At 52.0% G+C, this 27,483-nt stretch overlaps 3 protein-coding genes across 7 annotated transcripts in view; 1 reads left to right on the plus strand and 2 right to left on the minus strand.

Moving 5' to 3' along the window:
* ARHGEF33 (Rho guanine nucleotide exchange factor 33) overlaps positions 1–17,533 on the minus strand; it is a 63,244-nt gene extending 45,711 nt beyond the window's left edge. Inside the window, exons 1-2 of one of the 4 annotated variants that reach the window (XM_075925823.1) lie at positions 17,397–17,533; positions 1,033–1,167 (exon numbers count right to left, since the gene is read on the minus strand). In XM_075925823.1, the coding sequence (XP_075781938.1) occupies positions 1,033–1,054 (22 nt within the window). In that variant the 5' untranslated portion in view covers positions 1,055–1,167; positions 17,397–17,533. Of the gene's footprint in view, positions 1–1,032; positions 1,169–9,332; positions 11,075–17,396 lie in introns of those variants that run through there. The other 3 variants (XM_006116252.4, XM_075925824.1, XM_075925825.1) reach the window with 3 other exon arrangements.
* Positions 11,182–27,324, minus strand: MORN2 (MORN repeat containing 2). 2 transcript variants are annotated; one of them, XM_075925826.1, is made up of 5 exons: positions 27,266–27,324; positions 21,825–21,875; positions 19,442–19,548; positions 17,397–17,533; positions 11,184–15,879 (listed from the first exon to the last, which is right to left on the minus strand). In XM_075925826.1, exons 1-5 carry the CDS (start codon positions 27,270–27,272, stop codon positions 15,777–15,779), a joined length of 405 nt encoding a protein of 134 aa, XP_075781941.1. In that variant the 5' UTR covers positions 27,273–27,324; the 3' UTR covers positions 11,184–15,776. The 2 variants fall into 2 exon arrangements, with proteins under 2 accessions (XP_075781942.1, XP_075781941.1); XM_075925827.1 differs by lacking the exon at positions 21,825–21,875 and having other exon boundaries at positions 11,182–15,879; positions 27,266–27,318.
* Positions 27,278–27,483, plus strand: part of DHX57 (DExH-box helicase 57) — a 42,534-nt gene continuing 42,328 nt past the window's right edge. The window contains exon 1 of the mRNA XM_075925814.1: positions 27,278–27,385. The gene's annotated coding sequence lies outside the window, so the exon portion shown is untranslated. The remainder of the gene's footprint in view (positions 27,386–27,483) is intronic.

Genomic DNA, 27,483 nt, shown 5'->3' on the forward strand with positions numbered 1-27,483 from the left:
GCTGGAAGAGACCTCAGCTGGTCATCAAGTCTAGCAGGACCAATCCCAACTACATTATCCCAGCCAAGGCTTTCTCAAGTCAGGACTTAAACACCTCTAGAGATGGAGATTCAACCATTTCCCTAGGTGACCCATTCCAGTGCTTCCCAACCTTCCTAGGGAAATAGTTTTTCCTAATATCCACCCTAGACCTCCCCCACTGTAACTTGAGACCATTGCTCCTTTTCTGCCATCTGTCACCACTGTGAACAGCCTCTCTCCAGCCACTTTGGAACCTCCCTTCAGGAAGCTGAAGGCTGCTCTCAAATCCCCCCTCATTCTTCTCTTCCGCAGACTAAACAAACCCAAGTCCCTCAGCCTCTCCTCATAGGTCATGTGCTCCAGCCCCTGAATCATTTTGGTTGCCCTCTTCTCAGCCCTCTCCAATGAGTCCACATCCTTTCTATAGTGGGGGGCCCCAGAATTATGGGCAATATTCCAGATGTGGCCTCACCAGTGCTGAATAAAGGGGAATAATCACTTCTCTAGATCTGCTGGCAACGTTCCTCCTAATGCACCCTGATATGCCATTAGCTTTCTAGGCTAATAAGGGCGCCCTGTTGACTCATACAGTCCTGGTGGAATGTATTTACGTACTTCGTGGGCTTTTAGCAATGCTAGCAGTTCTAGTGCTGAGAGACATTGACTTGCAGGCAAACATTTGCTTTTGACATAGCCTGTCTATTACTTATACTAGTATAACTCTTGCTGATTTTAGTTCAAGCATCAGGCCCATGCTTCAAGCTCTAACTTTCTCCTACAAACGATTACTGAAATCAATGAAAGTTAGGTGCCTAAATACCTTTATGGGATCTATGCCACAGCGCTGGTCTGAACTGCAGATTTACCACTGACTGCAGAAGGAGTGGTGCTCCTTCCAAAAGGCATCTCTAACAAAGCTGGGTTGGGTTAGCCCTTTGTAAAGGGAGGGATTTCTCTGGCGGGAAAGGCTTTATTTTTGACTGTTAACCTCTGTCACCGTGTGCACGTTACCTTCTTGTTTGTTGGAATCCATGGCTGTCTGTGCGGCTCCTCTCTGGCCTCACCTCAGAGGGTTTTGTTGTTCATGGAAAACATCCCATGCTTTGGAGTAACGTGAGTTTAGGGAGGAGTCGGGTGATCCAAGCCCTGTTTGCAGAAAAAGTACAAGCGGGTTATTGAGTAGCTCTTCAGGCAGACACTTGGAGAGCAAACCCTGAAGGAGAGAAAGCAAGTCAAACTCCCATCCCATACGGGAATGTGGGGACAGCACAAAACTCCACTCCCTCTAGGCTTTTGTGAGCCCTGTGTTCCCAGGACTAGCTGCTGGCAGAGATAGGAGAAGTGGGCAGGTCTCCATCTGCTTTCCCCTTTAGAAAACAACATGGTGGCTGGCCTTCGTGCCGTCGACTAGCAAGGAGGGCCACATGCTGCCTGGGCCTTCCAGGAAGACGGACCACCTGTGGGTGGGTTTACACCTGCTACCTCTTCATGTCCTCAGGTTGCCCGGACTCTTGTGTTATGTGACAGGGTGACTGACACCTCCTTATTCGCTTCTCCACGTGGTGTATAGAGCTCGAGCACATCCCGCCTTGGTAATGGCTTTGCCATGCTGAAATGGGAGCCGGGCCCCCTCCTTCCCCGCAGTCACAGGAGAGGCCCCAGCCACTAGGCTAAAGGCGACACAGTAGGCCTCAGCCTCCTTCCCCCTCTCGCCTCGGTTGTTTGGTGGGGCATTCACAGGGGCCTCACAAAAAATGATTTTGGCACCTAAGGGTGCGTCTACACAGCAGCATTATTTCAGAAGAGCGGCCGTTATTCCGAAATGACAATGCGAGCGTCTACACTGCAATTCCATTATTTCAAAATAAATTCGAAATAACGGGCGGCTTATTCCGATTTCTGTGAACCTCATTCCGCGAGGAATAATGCCTCTTCTGAAATAGCCTTTTCAGAATAGCAGTCGTGTGGATTCTCCATCGCTGCTATTTCAAAATCTCTCCTCCCCAAGGCGATTTAGAAGAATTACTCTCCAGTGCCCCGTGGAGCTCTAAATCGAGGTAGCACACCCAGCCTGCCTGGGACTAATTTGGAGGCTTCCCTGTAGTGTAGACGTGCTATTTCGAAATAAGCTATTTCGGAGTATTTCTTCCAGAATAGCTTATTTCAAAATAAACTTGCAGTGTCCAGCCAATGGGAGCAGCGGAAGGCCATGCCTGGGACATAGTGCCTGGGAACGGCCGGGGATGTAAAGGCAGGTAAGTGCCCCCGCCCCTCATGCCCAGATCTCGCACCCCCAACCCCTCACACACACACCCCGCAGAGACCTTGCACCCCCAGCCCACTCCTGCACCCTTCCTTGCTCCTGCTCCCTCCCCCGTGGCCAGACACCCTACTCCCAGCCTGCTCCTGCACCCTCCCTCTCACCCTACCCCCTTCTGAGCCTCACTTCCCACCGAGATCCGGCTCCCCCATTCCTATCCCAGTCACTGGCAGCCCCGTTCTGCACACTGAACCCCTCATTTTTTGTCCCACCCCAGAGCCTGCGGGGGGTAGGGGGGTCCACAAAATCCACCAACCCCAGAAGTGTTCATTTGGCCTACAGGAAGCCCCGAACCTCAGTCCTCCCTGCTCTTCCTCTGCCCCTCTCCCCTGTGGAGCTGGAGTGCGAGGGGAGTGAGGTGTCTTAGATGGGGGCCATATCAGTGAGGGCTGGGGATTTAAGGGTTTTTTTGCAAGGGTCCCCAACTGATTTTTCTGTGGGTCAGTGGCCCCTGACCTATAAAAGGTTTCCCCCCCCAGCTGTAAAGAAAGACAATGTTGGAACTTTCTGTGTTGGACATAAATCAATCTTTTACTTTATTTAAAATGAAGTTTGGTAAACTAACATGAGAAAGCTCACTCACTTAATCTGGTTAATCATTTCAATTACTATTGCCTTTCTTACTTGTTAAATTGAACCGTTCTCCCTAGCTGCAGCCCTAGCAAAATGGCTCGGACACAAATATGTAATTGACGGCGAGTTTCCATTTGCAGCTGGTGGTCGGCTGAGAGATTTGCCTTAAATGGGGTGGGCCACAGGCTGAAAAGTTGGAGAACCAGTGCTCTGCAGCGTTACAGCTTTGATGCGGTAGTGCGTGTAGTGTAGACACCCCTCGGCTTAACCAGAGTGCGAGATCGGAGGAGTGGACACGTGTTGTGTTCGGCTGCATGGGACTGACTGACTGAGAGGTGGAGTCTGTTAATACGAGTGCGAACTAGGGATGTGAATGCTTAACCAGTTAACCGGTAAGTCTCATGGCTTAATGGGTGATGCTTACTGGTTATGGTTAAGGGCCCAGTCTGGGTGTGCTGCTGCCTGGCACTTTCCAACTTGGTCAGAGCAGCCCCGCTCCCCCTTGAATCAGTTAAAGATCATGTTTCACTGGTTAACTAATGAAACGGGATTTTACATCCCTGGCGTGAATGTGTTGCATGTGGCTGAAATATGTCAGAGAAAGGTCCCTCCTCACTCAGTTCTTTCCTTGTACTAGTTTGGGGGCATATGTGTTGTCCATAAGCAACGTTAACTTTATTTTAACAATTTTTCAGTGTGGAGAAAATTCTGTCCAACTCCTGGATGCCTGCACTAGGGCAGAGGGCGGAGCAGAAGCGTAACGTCAGATTCCAAAGCCAGAAGGGACCATCACGATCATCTAATCTGGCCTCCCGTATGAGATAAGCCTTGCACAGGTACGGAAAGGCCTCTGGCCAATAGCAGTAGCTGTGCTCTGTGGGGCAGGACTGCAGCAAGGGGGCAGAGACACGGCACTGCCCACAGCCCATCCACCCTTCTGCACCAGCCCACCTGCCTCCTTCAGGGCCCGCTGCAAAACAGGGTAAATCCAGAGAACCCTTCGCATTCTAGCGGAGCTGCTGTCTTTCATCTAACCCATAACTGCTGTTTGTAATTTCCTGATGTGTTCCTCGGTTCTCTATTAAATAATTGCATTACGTTGGATGCTTTCCAGCTCTCAAAGATTACTCCTGAGCTCAGCGAACATGGAATATTGTCCCTCTGTCCCTATTTCTCCCGAGTTGTTGAATACATGGAGCAAAATCCATCTGTCCTTCCGTACTAATTCAGGCACGGCTCCTCTCTGCTGTAAATTAAGGGTGATTTAGAACTGCAGGGTTTGACTCTTATCTTCTGGTCCGTTTTGTTTTCTCAGCGCTAGAAGCGCTTATCCCTTTATAATGTCCATGGCAACAGTGTGTGGATATATTTCTTTTTCCAAGCCAAAACAGGAAGTGGGGGCTCAAGGAAGTAGTACCAGGAAATGGGATTCGTCATGTGTTGGCTGCAGATGCCAATCCTGTCTCCAGTTGGGAGGGCATGGTGGTGCATGCAGCCCTCCAAGAACCGTAGGTGCAACGCCAGCATTCCACCCAGGAGGGGGCTGGGATGGTTTAGTTGGGGCTGGTCCTGCTTTGGGCAGGGGGCTGGACTCGGTGACCGCGTAAGGTCTCTGCCCGTCCTAGGCTCTAGGATTCTACGAGGCTTTGCTGTGTCGGGGGCAGGCCGTGGCAGTCATGGCTTCCAAAGCTCACCTCGTTTGCCAGCTCGCAGTACAAGGAAGGATTTTGTTGTGGCTTTTTCCTTGGGCACCTAGTCACAATAGAACCACTTTCGAACACACTGTGCAATCTCCGCGTGTCCCACGAATCCAGCGTGAGGCTCAGTCTGGCCAGCGGGCCTGGCATTTCACACTCTTGCTCGTGGCGAATGGACTATACTCACTCATGGGCAGTGGGTGAAGGTAGGGCTGGGGGAGGCAAGCTCCCAGCCCCGCCCCTTCTGCCCAGGCCCCGCCTCCTACAGGAGCCAAGCTGCCCCTCCCCCAGCATCACGGGGAGGCAAAAGGGCACCACAGCTCCAGCCTCTCTGACGCCGGAGCACATGGAGGGCAGGCACTTGGGGGCAGCAACACTCCACCCCCAGTACACCTACAGTAGGCATTCTGGGGGAGGAGTGTGGGCGGAGCCAGGCTGGCAGTTTGGGAAAGCAATCCCTTCCCCCGCCCATTATACCTGCCGCCCATGTACATGCTCATTCAGCCGCCACCTGCTCATCACCCACCGAAGCTCAGACTCTTCCTTGTGCTACCTTGCCCCACCCACGCTTTCCATGGATGCTGGACGAGCAGCTGGCCTGGCGTGGCGTGGCGTGGCGTGGCGTGGCGTGGCGTGTCCTTGGCGGGAATTCTCCAGTGATGTCACTCTGCCACCCGCGCTGCGTCTTTTTAAAAGCGAAGCTGTTTCCTCCCCGGAGCGAGGAGGTCTCAAAGGAACAGCATTCAGAGCCCAAGCCGGTCGGGCTTTTCTACACCACCTCCGACCCCCTGAGTAACATCTGGGGCAAACGGGTGGCCGATGTAGTGCGGAAGCGCTACACAAAGAGCCTGTTCTGCCCAGTTTGCCTTGTGGCGAATAGTGCTTTCAGGAGAGCACACACACCAGAGGGACTCGCCACGCGTAAGGGTTGAAGGAGCAGGCAACCGCTGAACAGCCCCATTCTGCCTCGGCTAAAATTTCAGAGAGGTTTTCAGGGATCGCCCCACATAGACGGCAATGCAGCCGTCCAGTCTGGGCGCGGCCTTTGCCAACCTCGCGCATTGCAAAATCATGCGACGGAAAACAATAAATGAGTGCGCGCGTCTTTCTCTCTGTACTGTGCGGTTTGAGCTTCGGGGGGCTCTTGGGCCATGTTTTCAAGCTTTGCTGGGCAACCATGAGCCTAGTCGTTGTTGTTTTTTGTTTAAAATGAAGCTGAATCCCTCATGAAACCATCAGACTGAAACACCAAAGATCACCAGACGCATGGTGGAACTGCAAGAGTTGGCAACGTTGCCACGCAAATGCACTCGGGCAGGGGGTGGGTAATAATTTTCACAGGGAGGCTACTTAATGAATTTTGGTACATGGTCACAGGCTGGCTCCCCCACCCTGGAAGGGGCAGAAGGGGCGGAGATGGGGACTATTCCCCACCCCCCATACAGAGTTGTCTAGGGCCAGAGGCTTTGAATTAAAAACACAGCAAAGGGCTCACGGCCCCACCACTACCACATTGCTTGGCAGCGGCCCACGGTTGCTGCAGCTACTTAAAAGGCTCACGGGTCTGGCTGCTGCCGGAATAGCACCGTGACCGGGAGCTGTGAGCCATTTAAATAGGAACCTGCTGGCTGAGCCACCGCCTGGAAAATTGGTAGCGCAGGCAACAGGTTATAAATAGAATGCGGCCAAATGCAGGCCGTGGGCCAGATCAAAGTATTAGGCGGGCAGGATCTTACCCAGCCTTGCTCTAGGAAGTTAAGAGAGACTGACTAATGCAGGTCGCTGTCTCTGGAAGCCTGACACAGAGATCGGCGGATGGCAAAGGGAAGGGCTACAAAACATCTTTTCTTTCCTGCGGCTGCTGTTAAGGAACTCCCTATTTTATGCCACTCTCGTCCCCTTCTTTATCCAGCCAACTGTTCAGATGAGAGCTGGGCTGCAGAGCTCCCTTCCACTTTGGGGGAAAACAGTTATGCTCCCTCTCCTCCCCCGCAGCCCTTCTTGGGCCTTTGCTACACCAGGAAGTCGACCGGCAAAGCTATCCAGACCAATGCTTCCATTCTAGCTCTTCTGATCTAATTTAGCCATCCTGGAGTAACTCCCCCATATGGACACACTTCTAGACAGCAGGCTTGTCTACCTACTAGGGATGTTAAAATGCAGTTAATTGATTAGTCGAGCAGTCAACGGAATTTCCATTGACTACTCGATAGGCTGGGCTCTTGTACATTTCAAAGGAGGAATGAGGAACTCCGCGTACAGCCTGAGCCAGCGGGAAGTCCTGCTGACACCGGGCTGCACATGGGTGCCTGTTTTGAAATGTACAAGAGGCCCCAGTGAGCATTTCAGCGGAACCCGGGATCAGCTGGGGACTCCCAGGTTCTGCGCGGCATTTCCCCAGAACCCGGGGACTCCCGGCTGACCCCAAATTCCGGGGAAATGCGACGCGGAACTCAGGAGCTAACCCTGGGCTCCACAGAAGCGGCATTTTAAAGGGGCAGCGTTGCACAGCTGAGCCACGGATCAGCTGTGTGGGGGCTGTCCCTTTGAAATGCCGCACTGGGGTTTCAAAGTGGCAGTGCTGCACAGCTGATCCTGGCTCAGCTGTGCTGCTTTGACGTACCCCTTCCTCCTCTTTGATACCTCTATCTCATAGAGCAGCCATGGCCAATTCAAGGCTCTCCTCTCCCTATTTTCCCCCCACCCAGATGCAGCTCGCGAAGCCCACCCCCCGTGACTTGTAAGCCACCCTCGCGCCCCCCAAAACAGCCCTCTCCTCCTGTGCTGACCTGGGCAGGGGAGCCATATGGTGCAGCCATGAAAGATGCAGAATTAAAGGTGGCGGCAGGAGCCTGCTGTGGCCAAAAAGCCTCAAAATGCATTTTCTTAAAGGGGCAGAGTCTCCCCCGTCCCTCCCGACAACTTTGCCCCAGCTTTTCGCGCTGGATCCACTATCTTGGCTCTTTGCCTAGATGGGTTGGCCACCCCTGTCATAGAGGCAGCAAGGCCGGGGGAGGGGGGAAATCGACTAGTCAAGAGCCTTTAACATCCCTTCTACCTACACCGCTCCGAAGCCGTGCCGCTCAGCATGGCCGGGGAAGATGCTCTTTGCCGACAGGGGAGCTCTCCCAGCGACACAAGAAAACCACCTCCACAAGGGGCAAGTAGCTATGGCAACAGGAAAAGTTCCCCTGCTGCTATGGAGCTGTCCCTGGAGAATCAGGGTGACTGCTCTGGACCCTGCACTTTGGGTGTGAATGGTCCCCCTGCATGCCCAGAGGTCCCAGCTGACACACTGCATGCTCAGGGCTCTGAGGCCATCCTGTGCCAGGGGATCTGCTGCAGAGCAGGGCGCCCCAGCTGACAGGGGAAGATTTATCCTGGGGCTCCCCCCAGACAATCGTGCTTTCTCTTGCTCTCACAATCAGCTGATCAAGCTGCTTCTCCTACAGTCTGACAAGGAAGGCAGAGAGACTTATCTCCTAGGCTGGGAGATACCGTGATTGGGGGAGAGGGAGTGTTATCCAAAACAGGGGTTTCAACCAGGGGGATGTCTATCTTGGGGGTACACAAAGGTCTTCCAGGAGGTACATCAACTCATCTAGATATCTGTCTAGTTCTACAACAGGCTACATAAAAAGCAAAATCAGTACCAACTAAAATTGTACACAGACCACAACTTCTTTAAACTGTGCTATATACTGTACATTGAAATGCGAGTACAGTATTTATATTCCAATTATTTTGTAAGGACATGGTGAAATGAGAAGATAAGCAACGTTTCAGTGCAGCGTGCTGTGACCCTGTCGTATATGTGTGTCTGATTTTTGTAAGCAAGTGGTTTTTCGGAGATGTGTAACTCAGGGTACGCACAACGAATCAAGCTCCTGCAAGGGACACAGTAGCCTGAAAAAGCTGAGCACCACTGATCTAGAACATCCCCGCCCAGTGCTTTTCTTGCCTGTTCACTAGCCCAAGCTACACCTGACATGCTGACCGCATGGCTAATATGCACTTGGCTTCTTGTCACTTTCAATTTCTGAAATCATGAATTCACTGCACTAAATACAAAGGAAAGACAGTTATCCATTTTTGTTGCTTAAGTCATTATACTTTCATGGTAATCTTGTCTGTCTTTGCTCCACAGGACAGATTTATTAAAGAAAGCAACACGCTGAAGATAGTTCCCAAATACGTTGCGTCAGAATCAATCCACAACCTTATTTGCATAGTTCCAATTTCACAACCGACTGTTCTATAGTCATCCAGAGTCCGTACAGAGCTTTCATTTCCTCTGAGAGCAAAAAACAAATGATTTCCTGTATTCTATTACCTCTAGAGACTGACTAATTCTAATTTGGTCTCTATACATACATTTCAAATGAGACTGCCTTCCAATTCATCTCTGTTTTGCTGCTAAGTAGCATGGGCTATTAGGTCTCTTTTCTTTTACCCTGATATTTTAGATACAAACATGCCCTTAAAAGTTTTATTGGCAATCTGGGAAAATGAACAGGCAAGAAAAGAAATGTTAGAAATAATTGCAATGCATCAAACAACGGAAGAATGATTTTTACTCTTAGAAAATATCTTATCTGCCTGTTTATGTGCTGCAAATCCGACACCTAATAATCATATGCCACTAACTTCCTGCCAGTAGCATGAGAAATGTCATTATTAAAACAATGTGAGGCCCAAAGCTCAGGGCATTTGAAACTTACCCAAGCCTAGGTAAAAGCTCCCTCCGTGGTATCGCTTGTCTGAGCTGGGACGGTATAAAAAAAGAGAGAACGCTAGTGTAGCCTGATGTTCCCCAGAATGGGACTGTCACATGCTAATCACTCACGTTGAACGTAGGCATAACTAATGCCTTCTAATTATGTACGCTTTGGGTCACCTCCCGGGGGGCACTCGGGACTGTGTGCTTGGCAGAAGACAAGGCTGGATTTTTCTGACACTAGAATTGTACGGTTTTGCTGAAGGATGCTGTAGCACTGGAGAGTATGGAGGCAGGGCCTGAAGCAGCAGCCTGGTTTCTGCCTGGGGCTGCCCAACTCCACGAGACTTGAGGGGTGCTCCCTGCCCTCCATCCCAGCTTGGCTGGACACTGGGGAAGATGGGCAGGAAATGGCTGCTCCCTTTGCTACCTCACAGCATCACTGACTCTGTACCACACCCAAGCTTCTGTGTTTCCTGGGGATGCAGAGATCAGGAGAGGCCACTTGCACGTTCTCCTCCCCATCTGTGCATGCAAAGGCAGGTGTGGCTCACCGGACCCCGAACTCCTGCACTGCAGTTGAACCCCCCCTTCACCTGAGTCGGAGTCGGCTGGCCTGGGTCAGCTGTGGGGTCTTATTTGCAGTGTAGATGTGACGACTGAAAGCAGCGCCAACAAGGCGAGAGACAGCGCAGGGAGCAGCAACTATTTGGTTTCCCCTTATACAGTGATACAGAAAAAAGGGCCGGGGGACTGGTTTAGCAGCGTGCACCTCTGTCCCACTACCGCTCTGCAGCACTCACTCGAGAGACCCCACAGAAATTAAGGACGCACTGGAATGGGAGGGACGAAAACTAACTCACGCCTGACGGGATAGGGAAAGAATTTCTGTTATTCCAGGGAGTCTCCCCGCAGTAGCAGCAGGAGCAGGGGCAACAGTGCCCATGGGAGGAGTGATGGACAACAAAGAAAAGAAGAACTTGCTCTTGCAGCTACGGGACAAAGTCTGCTCTACAGGCCCCCTTTGGGAAGAGGTAACTGGGCAGCCCACGTGAGGACAAAAGCCGTGGAGCACATTAAGTGGCTTGTTGAAGTGGCTGTACACACAATATGAGGGGGACTAATTTAGCTACAACTACTCAAGGAGAGATCCTGGAGTCATTGTGGCTAGTTCTCTGAAAACATCCACGCCGTGTGCAGCGGCAGTCAAAAAAAAAAAAGCAAATAGAATGTTAGGAATCATTAAAAAAGGGATAGAGAATAAGACAGAGAACATCTTACTGCTTCTATATAAAACCATGGTACGTCCACATCTTGAGTACTGCGTACAGATGTGGTCGCCTCATCTCAGAAAAGATATATTGGCATTGGAAAAGGTTCCGAAAAGGGCAACAAAAATGATGAGGGGTTTGGAACGGGTCCCATATGAAGAGAGATTAAAAAGACTTAGACTTTTCAGTTTAGAAAAGAGGAGACTAAGGGGGGATATGATAGAGGTCTATAAAACCATGACTGGCGTGGAAAAAGTGAATAAGGAAAAGTTATTTACTTGTTCCCATAAAAACTAGGGGTCACCAAATGAAAGAGGCAGCAGGTTTTAAACAAACAAAAGGAAGTTCTTCTTCACACAACGTCTAGTCAACCTGTGGAACTCCTTGCCAGAGGAGGCTGTGAAGGCTAGGACTATAATAGAGTTTAAAGAGAAGCTAGATAATTTCATGGAGGTTAGGTCCATAAAAGGCTATTAGCCAGGGGATAAAATGGTGTCCTTGGCCTCTGTTTGTCAGAGGCTGGAGAGGGATGGCAGGAGACAAATTGCTTGATTGTTGTCTTCGGTCCACCCTCTCTGGGGCACCTGGTGCTGGCCACTGTTGGCAGACAGGCTACTGGGCTAGAAGGACCTTTGGTCTGGCCCAGTACGGCCGTTCGTATGTTCTTATGTAAGTTTTTCTTCACTCAGTGCACAGTCAACCTGTGAAACTCCTTGCCAGAGGATGCGGTGAAGGCTAGGACTTTAACAGGGTTCAAAAAAGAGCTAGATAGCCGCTGGTAGACCTAACTTCCATGAATCTATCAGCCAGGATGGGTAGGAATGGTGTCTCTAGCCTCTGTTTCTCTGGAGGTGGGTGACAGGAGAGAGATCATGTGAGGATTATCTGTTGTGTTCCCTTCCTGTGGGGCATCTGGCATTGGCCACTGTCGGCAGACAGGACACTGGCCTAGATGGATCTTTGGTCTGATCGAGTGTGGCTGTTCTTATGAGAGAGAGTCCCAGAGAAACAGTCTCAAGGACCGGGCGAGGCAGGCACCTAAGTTATCAATGGGCCAGCAAGAAGATGCCTGTCTGAACTCAAGAATTTAGGCCACAGCGGGTTGCTGCGGGTGGGCCATATACAGCAGGTGCAGAGCCAGAAGGCAAGACTGAATGCTTCAGGAGCATCTTGCAGAATTGTATAGACCTTCCCTAGGGGGCAGATGGCAGAGATGTACCAGAAGCCACTGCCAGCAGTGCTGATGAGCAGGGGGTAGCTGAGCCTTCTTCTGCCCCAATCCCCACAAAGACTTGGGGGCACATGGGACCAGAAATCCTTCCTGCTTCCAGGAGCCCTGCAGATGATGCCAAGAGTAGAGCTGGCCCACACCCGGAGCTCCCAGTATTTTGGCATGTGGTCTTGTTCCAGTTCAGTCCACAACCGCAAGCTGGGAATGCGGAGAAATATTCATTTCAGAAACATGGATGCCTCCCCAGATCTTGTTGGTTTATGAAACTGATAAAGTTCTTGTTGGTTTCACAACTGCTGTTCCCTAAGAGCAGCTGTGAAACCAACAAGAATTGTGTCTACTTCAGACTGCAGCTGCCAGGGCTCCCGAGAGCTGCTGCTCCAGGGCAGCTGCGGCGCTGCAGAGCTAAAAGCCCTGGGTGCCCAGTGGCTTTCCAGGAAACAAGGCAGGCGTCCAGTGGAACCCCACCTGTGATCTGACAAAAGTTTTATCAAAATCAAAAGATTTGCACTAAACATTTCTAGTTTGACCAACTGGTATTTTCTGACCAAACTCTGTCTGTGAGCTGTTAAGTGAGACGGATAGCGGGATGGCTGTGTCCAGCCAGAAATGCGGAGATCACACACAGAAAAGAGCTGTGGGACCCCAGTTTAGCGAGTCCTTTGCATTATTCCTGAGCAGTTGCAAATGATGAGCCAGGCTCTCCAAATCATGAGACTTGCTTAGAAAGGATGGGATTTTTAAGAAATGATAACTGTTGGATTAGTTTCATTCATCTTCTAGTTTTTGAGTTTTATGGGGTCATGTTTATCAAGCCTTTCTCCACAGCCATGAGGGCTAAAACCTTAGTATTATTTTTGTTCTAATGAGAACTGAGATTCTCACTTAATTACCTCTCCCGAGGATCTGGGGCTTTAAGTAAAACACCCCAAAATCATAAGAGTTAGCAACACTGCCTGGCTGGCCAACAGGGCTCCTCAGTAAGGTAGGAGCCGACTTCACGGTTCCTTTGTTGCATATTCTGCAGTAGAATTAAATCACAGCTTGCACATGAGCCATCTTTGGCATCTAAGGGGAACGTTGCCTAGATCTTAGGTGTATGTGAGTGCAATGATTGGTCTGTCACTAGACGGACGTCGCCAAATACCTGGTGAATCTCTTGAAGGCCTATAAGCTCACCAGACGTTCTCTGTTTGAACAAACCTGGTGTTGGAATCTTGAAAGCCATCTAGAGCAATACGCTATGTGGGGCACCCAATCTGTGCTTGGAACTGGAGTAGCACCCCCCTGAGACTGCAGCTTATGAAATCTACTGAAATAGCTCCAGCTTGGCTGATACCGTCAAATGCCAGGATGGCAACAGGGTTTTTAAACTTTCAAAAGTGTGACATCCCTCTCTGCTTTATCTCAGATCAGCACAGGCTGTCCGCAAGCAGCTGGCAAAGAGCTTGGGCTTTTCAAAACAGGTTAGGTAGAAACTGGATCCAAACCTTGAGTTGTAGTAGGAATTACATGTCGCTATATTTCTATCAAGATCTGCCTCTTTCCATCCTCTTCCGTGACTGCTGTTCGTTTTATGTTCAAGCGTTGTGGTGCACATTTGTTCTCCACTCTTGGACTATGTCTGCACTCGGGGCTTCTTGCGCGAGAAATAGGCAAATGAGGCTAAGTGTGGAATATCACCGAGCCTCATTTGCATACTTAATGAGCCGCCACTTTTGCAGAAGAGGTTCTTGTGCCAGAAGGAGCTGTCTACACTGTCCCTTCTTGCGCAAGAAAACCCCTCTTGTGCAATGCCGTTATTCCTGAAAATAATCAGCATAGCGGCAACAGGGATCCGAGAAGGAAATGCAAACGAGAGTGCAACATATGCAAATGAGTGCTCCATTTGCATTTCCTCTTGCGAAAGAGGCTCGTAGTGTAGACGTAGCCATAAAGTTTGTGGACAATACCAAGCTGGGGGGGTTGCAAGTGCTTTGGAGGACAGAGTCGTAATTCAAAATGATCTGGACAAACTGGAGAAATGGTCTGAGGTAAATAGGATGAAGTTCAATAAGGACAAATGCAAAGTCATCACTTAGGAAGGAACAATCTGTTTCACACGTACAGACTGGGAAACGACTGTCTAGGAAGGAGTCCTGCCGAAAGGGATCTGAGGGTCATAGTGGACCACAAGCTAAATATGAGTCAGCAGTGTGACGCTGCTGAAAAAAAGCAAACATGATTCTGGGATACATTAACAGGAGTGTTGTAAAGCAAGACACAAGAAGTAATTTTTCTGCTCTACTCTGAGCTGATCAGGCCTCAGTTGGAGTATTGTGTCCAGTTTTGAGTATCACATTTCAGGAAAGATGTGGAGAAATTGGAGAAGGTGCAGAAAAGAGCAACAAAAATGATGAAAGGTCTAGAAAACATGAGCTATGAGGAAAGAGTGAAAGAATTGGGTTTGTTTAGTTTGGGAAAGAGAAGACTGAGAGGGGACATAACAGCTTTCAAGTACCTAAAAGGGTATTACGAGGAGAAGGGAGAAAAATTAGTCTCTTTAACCTCTCAGGACAAGAAGCAATGGGCTTAAATTGAAACAAAGGAGGTTTAGGTTGGACATCAGGAAAAACTTCCTACCTGTGAGGGAAGTTAAACGAGAATGATTTGCCTTGGGAGGTTGTGGAGTCTCCATCATTAGAGATGTTTATCTAACCTGCTCTTAAACATCTGTGACGGATGATTTAGATGATGCTTAGTCCCGCCACGAGTGCAGGGACTGGACATGATGAGTTCTTGTGGTCCCTTCCAGTTCCAGTATTCTATGACTCTATGAAGTGAGGTGAGTTCCGATTGCACACAATATTGACTGTGGGAGCTGTGCACTCCCTCTGCATCTAATCAAAGTTCTGCACTCTGCAAATTCTAGGTACACAAGTGCAGTTAGCAAGACTACCCGATCTTGGCGGACAGTTTTGGTTACAACAGTTTTGCAGCCCACTCACTAGCCTAGGTTGCCCCTCACTGCCATAAAGTAAGAGCATTTATGCGTTGCATCAGCAGGAGAAGGTAATGCATGGGCTTACTAAACTCGCTTGTGTTTTTTCAGGTGTTGAGTCTTTGGTCCCATTTTTCTCACACAGAAAAGAAAAGTTAAACTAAATTTCTTTTAAACTGTAAAACCAAGTTCTGTTTTTTGAAAGGGTGAAGCAAAATGTGCACAGTTCTGTGAAGAGCTTCATGATCACAACCAAATAAAAATGTGAAATATAATTTTAGTTTACTAGAACTCCATGAGGGATCAGGATGGCTCCGAGATCAGCTACATTCTGCTTCCACTGTTCCCAGGTCGGGGTGCAGTCAGGTGAGTCGCTTAGCAGGTGGCAGAGCCAAAGCGCTGAGCTGTTACAGGAGGGGGACAGGCGCCTTTTGCAATCGTACGGGGAAGACTAATTGTAGTGCTCCACTTGCATATGCTGGCACTGCAGTGGTGTGTTTGTAGCAGCAATTGTGCTGAGTTTGTGCACCCCTGTGAGTGGTGCTGGGTGGCAGAGTTGCTGGTTTTCTCTGAAATGTGCACAAATTAGGTATACAAAGGGCTTCTCTCACTGATGAATGATGGCTGTAGAGTCCTGTTTTCTTCTGAAACTCCAAGTTGCTGAAATGTCTTGTATATCTTAGATTTCATAATGAAGTTATTTAAAAGACTAACTGTAGTCATTAACTGTTCTGGCTTTAAATTCATCCCGTTGTTTCACATCGCTAGTCAGACACCCTTCAAGAGGAACTTCATCATGAGAAGAAAAGCAACGGAATGTTTAGTTCATTTGGTTAATTTTATTTACAGTACACAGCATGGGAAATTATTTCAACTAAATATGTTAGACATCAGCAGCCGTGGAAACCCTTTGTTACAGCGATTAAGTCCAAAGGCAGCGTCAGGACAGTCTTCAGGGCAAAATAGCTACATTTCCAGCTTAAGCTTCAGTCCCGGTGCTGCAGTGTAATGAAATGTGCCACTCCATTCCAGGCCTTGTGTATCTATAAATTCTCCTTCACCTTCCAGCCTGTAACAGTGTAGAACCAATCTGTTCATGGAGCATGCAATCAGTCTGCTGTTTACACAGTGCTGAGGACTCTAGATGGATTCCCAGACTAGCAGGAGTTGGGGCACTAGGCTCCAGAACTCTGCCCGACCCCCGCAGCTTTACAGACCAAACAGTTCCCCTATACGAACTTGACACTATCAGCCACTGGAGGGCTGTTGAGAGAAAATACATCAAGACAGGGGCTCCTGTGTATTCCAAACATTCTTGCCAAAATGGCAGGCGCTCGCTGTTTGCCCTCACCGAATGCTTATATCTTGTGTTTCAATTCATAGTGCCACCAGAATCCCGAAAATAGTTTTAAATTGCAAACTCTGAAATAGCAAATACGAATTTAAAAAGGAGCCTCCTAGTACAGCATTAAAGTAAATGCAATATTAATTGTCCCCAAAATACTGGTTTGGTTTTAGGTCTGGATGCAGATTTATATTTGGTATCTGACTGGGATTCAGCCAGCACGGACTGAGGTTTAAAAACACTGTGGGTTTTTTTTAAACTTACATAACCACTGGTCCCATTTCTAGCACAATTATATTCTGTTCTCTCTGTGCATCACCAGCAAAACTATTCTGATTCAAGAGTCTTCACTGTTTGTTAACTACATAGAAAAAGTGCAGCTTGCTTTTCATACACTACACAGAGGTGGTGGTTGTATTAATTTCAAACCTGAGCAAATTTGCTGGCACTTATTTAAGGAGAATGAATGCAAACCCTGCTGATGTCAGTTTTAAAGTCAATTTTCTGATTAGATCCACTTTCTGTTCCAGGGACATACAATGTTTTCCTCATACAAAACTCCTCATTCACAATTTTGCATCAACAGAATCAGCTGATGTTTTATGAGATCAGCATATGGTTTTCCCATTAATCTTAATGATAAAAAAATAGACCTCAAGATCCAGCATTTTCTCATCACTATGGAATTTAAATTTGTCTTAAAAAAATTGTGTATCTAGGAATAAGGAATGCAGGACATGTCCACTGATGGGGGGCATGAGGAGGAGAGGCAAAAGGGGCTAGCCCTAGCCCTTCCATCCAAGGCCCTACCCCTTCTGGGGGCACAGGCCCCATCTTTCCCAGGCGCCCAACAGGTCTGTTTCCCACCCCTTGGCCATACCAAGAGATGTGGGGTTGTGCTTAATTTGTCATACAAGAGTTGCACTAGCAATTTTTTCACATTCGTAATTGATGCAGTATGTCCTGGGAATATGAACTTTCAAACCTAGAGGTGCTAGGGCAAATTAAGCCCTGACAAGGGATTGGATCCTTTTTAACAGTGACTTTTAAGCCAGCTCCCAGCACGCACCATCTCCTGAAGAGCTGGCTACCCTCCACATGTAACTGCTAAAGTTTTCAGCGGTTACATGGTTAGCCAATTGCATTCATTTTAACATCCCTATTTACTATCCTGCAGTATTAAAACAAACATGCGTGGAAGGAGCAGCCTACATGCCGCTCATGTCTTGCATTAAGCTTACTTGTTTTCATTGAAATTTCCAATGTACTTTGCTCCATTTGGAAACAAATAGGTTCCTAGTCCATGAAACATGTTGTCCTTGAACTCGCCTTCATAAACTGCCCCTGAAGGATGCTCGAGCCTTCCAGTGCCATTCATCTACGTTTAACAAGGAATTGAGGAAGTGGGTTAATATTTAGTCTTAAAATACCGATGTACACTAGTGTCTTCAGACAACTTTCTTTGACTGTACTACCTTACTAAAGAAAATCAGGTAGGGCAACTAATACCTTTTAGCAATTACCTAGGCTCTCCATTGTGCACAATTTTAAAATAGGTCTCAGAGCTTTTTGGCCAAGGTAACTATATAGTAAACCCCTTCTCCTATGAAAAATGTCATGGGATCTTTAGCATCCAGAGAGGAGAGCCTCAGCTTTTAAACTCTCACCCCAAAACCCCACACATAGTAAACTGAATGGTAGCACACACGTGTACTCCATAAAGCAGAAGAGTTGAATTAACCCTGTCAGATTTTGATCCTCTGCTTTTATAAAAAGCAAGTATTACATATTTGAGACTTAGACCAAGAAAATACAGCACACTCTTACTACAAATAGGGACAATCTTGATATTTGGGACTTTTTCTTATATAGGTGCCTATTATTCCCCACCCCATCCTAATTTTTCATGCTTTCAATCTGACTGCCCTAATTACAAGCCTAATTGTTATCAGACAAAAACTATGTTTAGTGACAGTTCCAGAAGGAAAAATCCCATCTACTCCCAAACCTTACCAGAATGGAAATAGGAAGTTAAGGAAAAAGACTTGTACATTTCTTCATATTGTCTACAATGGTGTCAACAACATACTCCAAGCAACACATACCCTAAAAGCAACACAATACACATCCCCAAAACCATATACATGCCAGCTTCATCAAACTGCCTCTAAAAGAAAACTTTAATAGTTTACTTGTTTCTGTTTATTCTTGCATTTCTCTCAGTTTGGGCAATCAAAATCAAAAACTTGGGTTTGGTTTAACATTCTTTTAATGTCGCTTTTTTATTGAATTATCTTAAAAACAGAATTAAAAATATCATTTCAGATCAAGTGCTGACAGGAGAGGCTCTTCCTAATTGCATTCAGCTATTTGTCTGGCTACTCTGCAGCACCCTTTTTTTCCCCTCAACAACAACAACAATCAACTGGTTTCCTATATTTACTCATTTTTCACAGTACAGTAAACTTCCGATAATCCGGCACCTTTAGGACCCAGTGGGTGCTGGATTATCAAATATGCTGGACTATCGGAAGGGGGGGCTATGAGGGGTCTGGGATGGGGTGGGGTGGGGGGATGCCACCCCAGACCCCTCATAGCCTCCCGTTCCGATAGTCTGGCTCTGCCCCAGGCGTCCCTGATTCAGCCACTGCTGGTCAGTTTCTGCCGGGTTGGTCCGGTAGCGCCGACCCATGGCACTGCAAGACCAACCCGGCAGCACCCCAGCTGCTCTTTGGGACACCGGGGGCAGAGCAGCCGGGGTGCTGCTGGGTTGGTCCCGCAACACCGCTCCTCGGTGCTACTGGACCAACCCGGCAGCACACCAGCTGCTCTGTCCCAGCTGTACCCAAGTCAGCCGCTGGTCAGTTTCAGCAGTGGCTGAATCGGGGACAGCTGGGGTGCTTCTGGGTTGGTCCCTCAGCCCCGAGGGGCAGCGCTACGGGACCTACCCGGCGGCACTACAGCTGCTCTGCCCCCGGCTTCCCCGATTCAGCCGCTAGTCAGTTTTAGCAGCGGCTGAATTGGGGAAGCTGGGGGCAGAACAGCTCCAATGGTCCGGCTGCCCGGAGCACTTCCGGGTTCCTGATGGTGCTGGACCATCAGGAGTGCCGGCCCATCAGGCGTGCCGGCCCATCAGATGCCGGACCATCGGAGTTTTACTGTAATTCAGAAAGACAATCCATGGCTTGTTATGTACAACTAGATAACCAGTAGGAACTAATGGAAAATTAATTATTGTTAATTGCAATCCTACAAAAAGTTTAAAAAGAGAGAACATTTAAATTACCTTATCATTTTTCCAGGCTCCTGTGTAAATAATTCCATTGGGTGTGGTATGAATTCCATCTCCATGCCTCACCAGAGCACCATCAGGTGTTCTGATACACTCACCATCTAAAACAAGTGAAGTAAAAAAGTCATCACAGAAACTCAGGTACTTTTATTAAAGTGAAATTCAAACAATCATTTCCATTTCAATCAGGTAGTATTTAACCAAAAATCTTAAAACATATCTCTGGGAGTTAGAGAAGCAAAAGACCTATTAGATCAGAGATAACAATTATTATTATTTAATCCATTTCACTCCCTGTGCAGAAGTGTCTCCTGTAAAGTGTGTGTCAGGAGAAGGTCAATGTAGAGGATCAGAATGGTCCCTTTTGGCTTTAAATAATACGACTCAATATTCTCACTTATTTGTGCCACTCAGATGTAGGGCAATCGGGTGACTTATAATAATAAAGTTCTATGCTGCCATGCAGAAAATTCAGATTATCTTCTCAGACAGGTTTTCCACACTCTTGACTAACAAAAGAGTCACACCCAAGTCTGTGAGACTAACTTTGCACCACTGAGGTCAGTGGGAGTTTCACTGATGACTTCAGTGGAAGCAAGATTAGGCCTTACTGGAGATGTGCATAACATAGTACAGGTTGGACCTCCCTGGTCCAGCACCCTTAGGACCTGAGCTGTCCCGGACCAGAGAGTTTGCTGGACCAGGGGAGGTCAGTGTGCCCCTGCCAGCTGCCCCACTCCCAGACTCCTCTCCTTGGTGCTCCCTGCCCTGCCACTGGCCCCACTAAAGCTGGCCCGCCATGGGTCTCCACCTTGCTGCCTGCCCATTGCCCCAGGGTCTCCTGGGGTTCCCGGCAGGGATACTTGGCTACCGCCGGTCCCATTGCTGCAGGGTGTTCTCCGGGGTTCTCAGTAGGGATGTTAAAGACTAGTCGACTATCAGATAAGCATTTGTTTATTGGCTAGTCAATCGACTAGTCGATTTCCCCCCCCCCCTCCACTTGCTCCCTCTATCAGACAGAGGCAGCAAAGGGGGGGAAAGAAGGGGTACTTGAAAGTGGCAGCACTGCACAGCTGAGCCCAGGATCCTAGCGTGGCATTTCAAAGTGGCAGCGCAGCATGAAGCCCTGAGTCAACAGGTGACTCTGAGGCCCCCGCTGACTCCGGGCTCCATGCTGCACTGCGGCTTTGAAATGCAGTCTGGAGTCAGCGGGACTTCCCACTGACCCCGGACTGCATGCAGAGTTCCACATTACTGCTTTGAAATGTACAAGAGCCCCCGATGGGAATGCGGAAGTGCCTATTGACTAGTCGATGGAAATTCCATCAACTACTTGACTAGTAAATTACTCGATATTTAACATCCTTAGTTCTCAGCCAGCTACTAGGCTACCCCGTCCCGCTACTAGGGCCGCCCTGCTGCTACTGGGGATTCTAGCCACCTGCCTCCACCAGCCCCGCTTCAGTCCCGGCTGGGGCTGGGACTCCCCCACTAACGCTGGGGGTTCCCTGGCTGGGGCTCCCCAGATACTGCCTGGCCCAGCCAGGGCTCTGCAGCCCCTGCATGAGGGTCTTTGGTCCAGCAACATTCCTGGCCCTGCCGGACCACAGGTGTTGCCATACCAGAGTCCTGCATTTGGGAGATTCAACATGAATTGACTCCACTAGCTAATTATGATCCTAATCCTGGAATCAGAGCAGTGTGAGTGGACTGACGCATCAGTACAAACTCTGCTGACTTCAGCAGCCCTCACACAGGTGTAGGAGTCTGCTGGTGCAGTTCTGACACTAGGATTGGGGGTTTAGATGGTAAACTCTCAGAATCAAAGCCTAGTCCCAATGAGGTCAGTTGGAGTTTTGCCATTGACTTCAATCAAGCCAGGTTTTTGTCCTAAAAGCAGTCTCATCCTGTCTTCCCAACCAAAGCAATGATGTTTTAGGTAACCAAAGTCTTAAGGTTTGGAATAATTGGAGCAACGCTGAGAAAACAAATTCACTTAGTTTCCATCACCCATTAGGGATTTCAATTTTACTAGTAAGCAAGATGTGTTGTTGAAACATTCTCTTTGCCTTTTTAAATAGATTTTTAAACTAAAATGCTTTGACCTCTGTCACTGCAATGCAGTATATACGACAAACTCAATTTTAAGTAGGGTGACCAGACATCCCTATATTATCATATATTATATTATCCCTATATTATTGTCCCGATATTAGGGACTTTGTCTAATCTACGCATCTATACTCTCTCTCCTGCCATAACACTGTCCAGATTTTTCACACTTACTATCCAGTTACCCTAGTTTTGACATAACAGCAATTTTTAAAATGGATAAGATAACAAGATAAGTGTGAAATAACTCTCAAGAATTTCTTACCATACTTGTCATTATTGGGAAATACAAAAGATATTCTATATACTTCAGGACCTGTTAAAAGAAAATGTCTAATTTTTTACTGTTATTTTGGAATCCAAGCCTCTAAATCAACTAGAATCAAATCAGTCATATAATTGTATTTATAAAATGTCTGTGTCCTTCATCCAAGGCATTCAGGCTACTGTACAATACAAATTAAAATAGAAAAACATTATGAAAAGTCTCAGAGGTGGTAGCAGTATTAGTTTGTAACCAAAAAAACCCTTAAAAACAATGGTCCTGTAGCACCTTAGAGACTAACCAAAAAATATAGATAGTAGCATAAGCTTTCGTGGGCACATCCCATTTCTCCAGATGACTTCTTTGTGGTTGTACCCATGAAAGCTCATGCTACTATTTACAGGCAGTCCCCGGGTTACGCACAAGATAGGGACTATAGGTTTGTTCTTAAGTTGAATTTGTATGTAAGTCGGAACTGGCTCCAGATTCAGCCGCTGCTGAAACTGATCAGCGGCTGACTACAGGAAGCCCTAGGCAGAGTTGCTCTGCCCCCGGCTTCCTGGAATCAGCCGCTGATCAGTTTCAACAGCGGCTGAATCTGGACTCCTGGGACAGAACAGCTGGGGCACTGCCGGGTAGGTCCCCGCAGGACCAACCCGGCAGCACCCCAGCTGCTCTACCCCAGGCGTCCCACAACAAAAGCCTGGTCAGCTGAGGGGGCGGGGGGGCGCACTAGCTGCGCCCCCTCCCCCACCCCGCAGACCAGGGAGACCCGAGCAAAGCTGCAGAGGCGCAGAGGTCCCGCCGCCTCTGCGGCTTTGCTCCTGTCTCCCTGCTGTGCTGGAGGGGGAGTCCCCCCCAGCACAGCAGGGAGACCCGAGCAAAGCCGCACAGGCAGCGGGACCCCGCTGCCTCTGCGGCTTTGCTCCTTTGCCCCGGAGCAAAGCCGCACAGGCGGCGGGGTCCCCTGCCTCTGCGGCTTTGCTCCGGGGCAAAGGAGCAAAGCCGCACGGGCAGCGGGGTCCCGCCGCCTCTACGGCTTTGCTCGGGTCTCCCTGCTGTGCTGGGGAGTCCCCCCCAGCACACCAGGGAGACCCGGAGCAGCTTTTCTCGCCCTGGAGGACGCGGTGGCAGGACCGCTGCGCTCTGGGCAGTCCTGCCGCCTGCGAGCTCCGGGGCGAGAAAAGCCCCGTTCGTAAGTGCGGATCCGACATAAGTCGGAGCCGCATAAGTCGGGGACTGCCTGTGTATATTTTTTGCTGCTTCAGGGGGTAGCCGAGTTAGTCTGTATAGGATAAACTTCAAAAAACAACAAATAATCTGGTAGCACTTTAAAGACTAACAAAACATGTAGATGGTATCATGAGCTTTCGTGGGCACAGGCCACTTCTTCAGATGATCCACGGTGCTACAAGACCATCATGTAAAGAAACACTCTTAACACTGAGGCCAGGCACAAATGTTAGCATCCAGTAGAAAAAGAAGGGAAAAATAGTTGGGGAAATGTAATATTCATAGGACAACAGTAGTCACAATAAAAAGAACCTTTGAAATAAAAAAGTTGAGTTTTTTTTTTCTTTTCTGAACGTGGGGAAGAGATGAGCAGACACATATTCCAGACAGCGAGTTCCACTTTTAGGACCCACCACTACAAAGCACAGCTGTTTGCACATATCAGATGCAATTACGGGATGGTTAAAAGGTGGGCTTCCGTGTAAGGTTTCCATTGCCAACGCTCCAGGGTCGTCCTGGCATGCTCAGGTATTGAAGGTTCATCTTAAATATGTCATGTGATAAAACCTCCAACCAAAACTGCCAACCCTGGCTTAATGGCCCAGGTCCTCATCATTATGAGGGTCACACGCAAGACAGTAAATTTAGCTAGAACCTCTATGACCGTGTCAGGCTGTATAAAGCGAGTACTAATGTAAGGGCAATTTGCCACTTCTTAAAGGCAGCCTATATCAATAAGGAGGTATTCTGCTCAGATCAGTGAGCAAACATGATGCTACGGGCTGAACAAGCTGCAGTGACACTTCTGCTCGAAACCCTGGCAAAAGGGAATGAACAGGCCTCTGATTCTGCGTTCATAAAGTCACGTGCTGGGTGCTACAGTCAAGTTGCTGGGGACTAGGGTTGCATATTCTTGAGGTTTCATCCCATCACATAACCTGTAATTAAAGTTTAAGCTTCAATTGCTGGAGACTCCAGGACAATACTGGAGGGTCGGTTGGCAGCCCAACCTGCAAGGAGCGGGTACTGTATTGAACACAGCCAGCCCCCGGCCAGGGGCAGGGAACCAAATTTCTGGCAGTGGGTATATAGATGAGGCCATGGGGCGGTGAGCTCTGGCGGGAGAAGGGTTTCGTGGTCCTGAGGGCAGCGAGCTCTGGCGGGGGGGGGGGTATTTGGGGGTCCCGGGGGCGGCGAGCTCTGGCGGGGGGGGGTATTTGGGGGTCCCGGGGGCAGCGAGCTCTGGCGGGGGGGGTATTTGGGGGTCCCGGAGGCGGCGAGCTCTGGTGGGGGGGGGTATTTGGGGTCCCGGGGGCGGCGAGCTCTGGAGGGGGGGGTATTTGGGGGTCCCAGGGGCGGCGAGCTCTGGCGGGGGGGGTATTTGGGGGTCCCGGGGGCGGCGAGCTCTGGCCGGGGGGGGAGTATTTGGGGGTTCCGGAGGCGGCGAGCTCTGGCGGGGGGGTATTTGGGGGTCCCGGGGGTGGCGAGCTCTGGCGGGGGGGTATTTGGGGGTCCCGGGGGCGGCGAGCTCTGGCGGGGGGGGGTATTTGGGGGTCCCGGGGGCGGCGAGCTCTGGCGGGGGGGGTATTTGGGGGTCCTGGAGGCGGCGAGCTCTGGCGGGGGGGGGTATTTGGGGTCCCGGGGGCGGCGAGCTCTGGAGGGGGGGGTATTTGGGGGTCCCGGGGGCGGCGAGCTCTGGCGGGGGGGTATTTGGGGGTCCCGGGGGCGGCGAGCTCTGGCCGGGGGGGGAGTATTTGGGGGTCCCGGAGGCGGCGAGCTCTGGCGGGGGGGTATTTGGGGGTCCCGGGGGCGGCGAGCTCTGGCGGGGGGGGGTATTTGGGGGTCCCGGGGGCGGCGAGCTCTGGCGGGGGGGGGAATTTGGGGGTCCCGGGGGCGGCGAGCTCTGGCGGGGGGGGGTATTTGGGGGTCCCGGGGGCGGCGAGCTCTGGCGGGGGGGGGGTATTTGGGGGTCCCGGGGGCGGCGAGCTCTGGCGGGGGGGGTATTTGGGGGTCCCGGGGGCGGCGAGCTCTGGCGGGGGGGGGTATTTGGGGGTCCCGGGGGCGGCGAGCTCTGGCGGGGGGGGTATTTGGGGGTCCCGGGGGCGGCGAGCTCTGGCGGGGGGGGGTATTTGAGGGTCCCGGGGGCGGCGAGCTCTGGCGGGGGGGGGAATTTGGGGGTCCCGGGGGCGGCGAGCTCTGGCGGGGGGGGGTATTTGGGGGTCCCGGGGGCGGCGAGCTCTGGCGGGGGGGGTATTTGGGGGTCCCGGGGGCGGCGAGCTCTGGCGGGGGGGGGATTTGAGGGTCCCGGTTGAGGGTCCCGGGGGCGGCGAGCTCTGGCGGGGGGGGGTATTTGGGGGTCCCGGGGGCGGCGAGCTCTGGCGGGGGGGGTATTTGGGGGTCCCGGGGGCGGCGAGCTCTGGCGGGGGGGGGTATTTGCGGGTCCCGGGGGCGGCGAGCTCTGGCGGGGGGGGTATTTGGGGGTCCCGGGGGCGGCGAGCTCTGGCGGGGGGGGGTATTTGGGGGTCCCGGGGGCGGCGAGCTCTGGCGGGGGGGGTATTTGGGGGTCCCGGGGGCGGCGAGCTCTGGCGGGGGGGGGTATTTGAGGGTCCCGGGGGCGGCGAGCTCTGGCGGGGGGGGGAATTTGGGGGTCCCGGGGGCGGCGAGCTCTGGCGGGGGGGGTATTTGGGGGTCCCGGGGGCGGCGAGCTCTGGCGGGGGGGGGTATTTGGGGGTCCCGGGGGCGGCGAGCTCTGGCGGGGGGGGTATTTGGGGGTCCCGGGGGCGGCGAGCTCTGGCGGGGGGGGGTATTTGAGGGTCCCGGGGGCGGCGAGCTCTGGCGGGGGGGGGAATTTGGGGGTCCCGGGGGCGGCGAGCTCTGGCGGGGGGGGGTATTTGGGGGTCCCGGGGGCGGCGAGCTCTGGCGGGGGGGGTATTTGGGGGTCCCGGGGGCGGCGAGCTCTGGCGGGGGGGGGATTTGAGGGTCCCGGTTGAGGGTCCCGGGGGCGGCGAGCTCTGGCGGGGGGGGGTATTTGGGGGTCCCGGGGGCGGCGAGCTCTGGCGGGGGGGGTATTTGGGGGTCCCGGGGGCGGCGAGCTCTGGCGGGGGGGGGTATTTGCGGGTCCCGGGGGCGGCGAGCTCTGGCGGGGGGGGTATTTGGGGGTCCCGGGGGCGGCGAGCTCTGGCGGGGGGGGGTATTTGGGGGTCCCGGGGGCGGCGAGCTCTGGCGGGGGGGGTATTTGGGGGTCCCGGGGGCGGCGAGCTCTGGCGGGGGGGGGTATTTGAGGGTCCCGGGGGCGGCGAGCTCTGGCGGGGGGGGGAATTTGGGGGTCCCGGGGGCGGCGAGCTCTGGCGGGGGGGGGTATTTGGGGGTCCCGGGGGCGGCGAGCTCTGAAAGGGGGGGGGTATTTGGGGGTCCCGGGGGCGGCGAGCTCTGGCGGGGGGGGGTATTTGGGGGTCCCGGGGGCGGCGAGCTCTGGCGGGGGGGGTATTTGGGGGTCCCGGGGGCGGCGAGCTCTGGCGGGGGGGGGGTATTTGGGGGTCCCGGGGGTGGCGAGCTCTGGCGAGGGGGGGTATTTGAGGGTCCCGGTTGAGGGTCCCGGGGGCGGCGAGCTCTGGCGGGGGGGGGGTATTTGGGGGTCCCGGGGGCGGCGAGCTCTGGCGGGGGGGGGTATTTGGGGGTCCCGGGGGCGGCGAGCTCTGGCGGGGGGGGTATTTGGGGGTCCCGGGGGCGGCGAGCTCTGGCGGGGGGGGTATTTGGGGGTCCCGGGGGCGGCGAGCTCTGGCGGGGGGGGGGTATTTGGGGGTCCCGGGGGCGGCGAGCTCTGGCGGGGGGGGGGTATTTGGGAGTCCCGGGGGCGGCGAGCTCTGGCGGGGGGGGTATTTGGGGGTCCCGGGGGCGGCGAGCTCTGGCGGGGGGGGGGTATTTGGGGGTCCCGGGGGCGGCGAGCTCTGGCGGGGGGGGGTATTTGGGGGTCCCGGGGGCGGCGAGCTCTGGCGGGGGGGGTATTTGGGGGTCCCGGGGGCGGCGAGCTCTGGCGGGGGGGGGCATTCGGGGGTCCCGGGGGCGGCGAGCTCTGGCGGGGGGGGGCATTCGGGGGTCCCGGGGGCGGCGAGCTCTGGCGGGGGGGGGCATTCGGGGGTCCCGGTGTCTGGCAGGGGGAGGAGGAGGGGCGGGGGCGGGGGCGGGGGCGGGGGGGGGGTGTCTCTCACCGGCCATGTTTGGGAGGCGGTGGCTGCGGTTGCTATGGGGACCGGTGGATTTCCCCACCGGAAGTAGAGGAGATTTCACTTCCGGGTCGGCGGTGGCTGCGCGGAGCGGTTGCGGGGCAGGTGCGTGGGGCCCGGCTGCCCTGGGGCGGCGCCACCCCCACCGGGGCCTGAGAGGGAGGGCGGGGGGGGTCCCAGGGAGTGGGGCGCGGTGGGGGGAT

Source organism: Pelodiscus sinensis, chromosome 3 (assembly GCF_049634645.1).
Source record: "Pelodiscus sinensis isolate JC-2024 chromosome 3, ASM4963464v1, whole genome shotgun sequence".
NCBI classification, from domain to species: domain Eukaryota; kingdom Metazoa; phylum Chordata; order Testudines; family Trionychidae; genus Pelodiscus; species Pelodiscus sinensis.

What these genes read in the sequence shown, in the direction of transcription:
- MORN2 (XM_075925826.1), bottom strand. An exon ending in GAGCCTGGAAAAATGATAAG is followed by an intron (nt 17,534 to 19,441) that starts GTAATTTAAATG and finishes TGTTAAACGTAG; the next exon opens with ATGAATGGCACTGGAAGGCT. An exon ending in GGAAATTTCAATGAAAACAA is followed by an intron (nt 15,880 to 17,396) that starts GTAAGCTTAATG and finishes ACACTGTTACAG; the next exon opens with GCTGGAAGGTGAAGGAGAAT.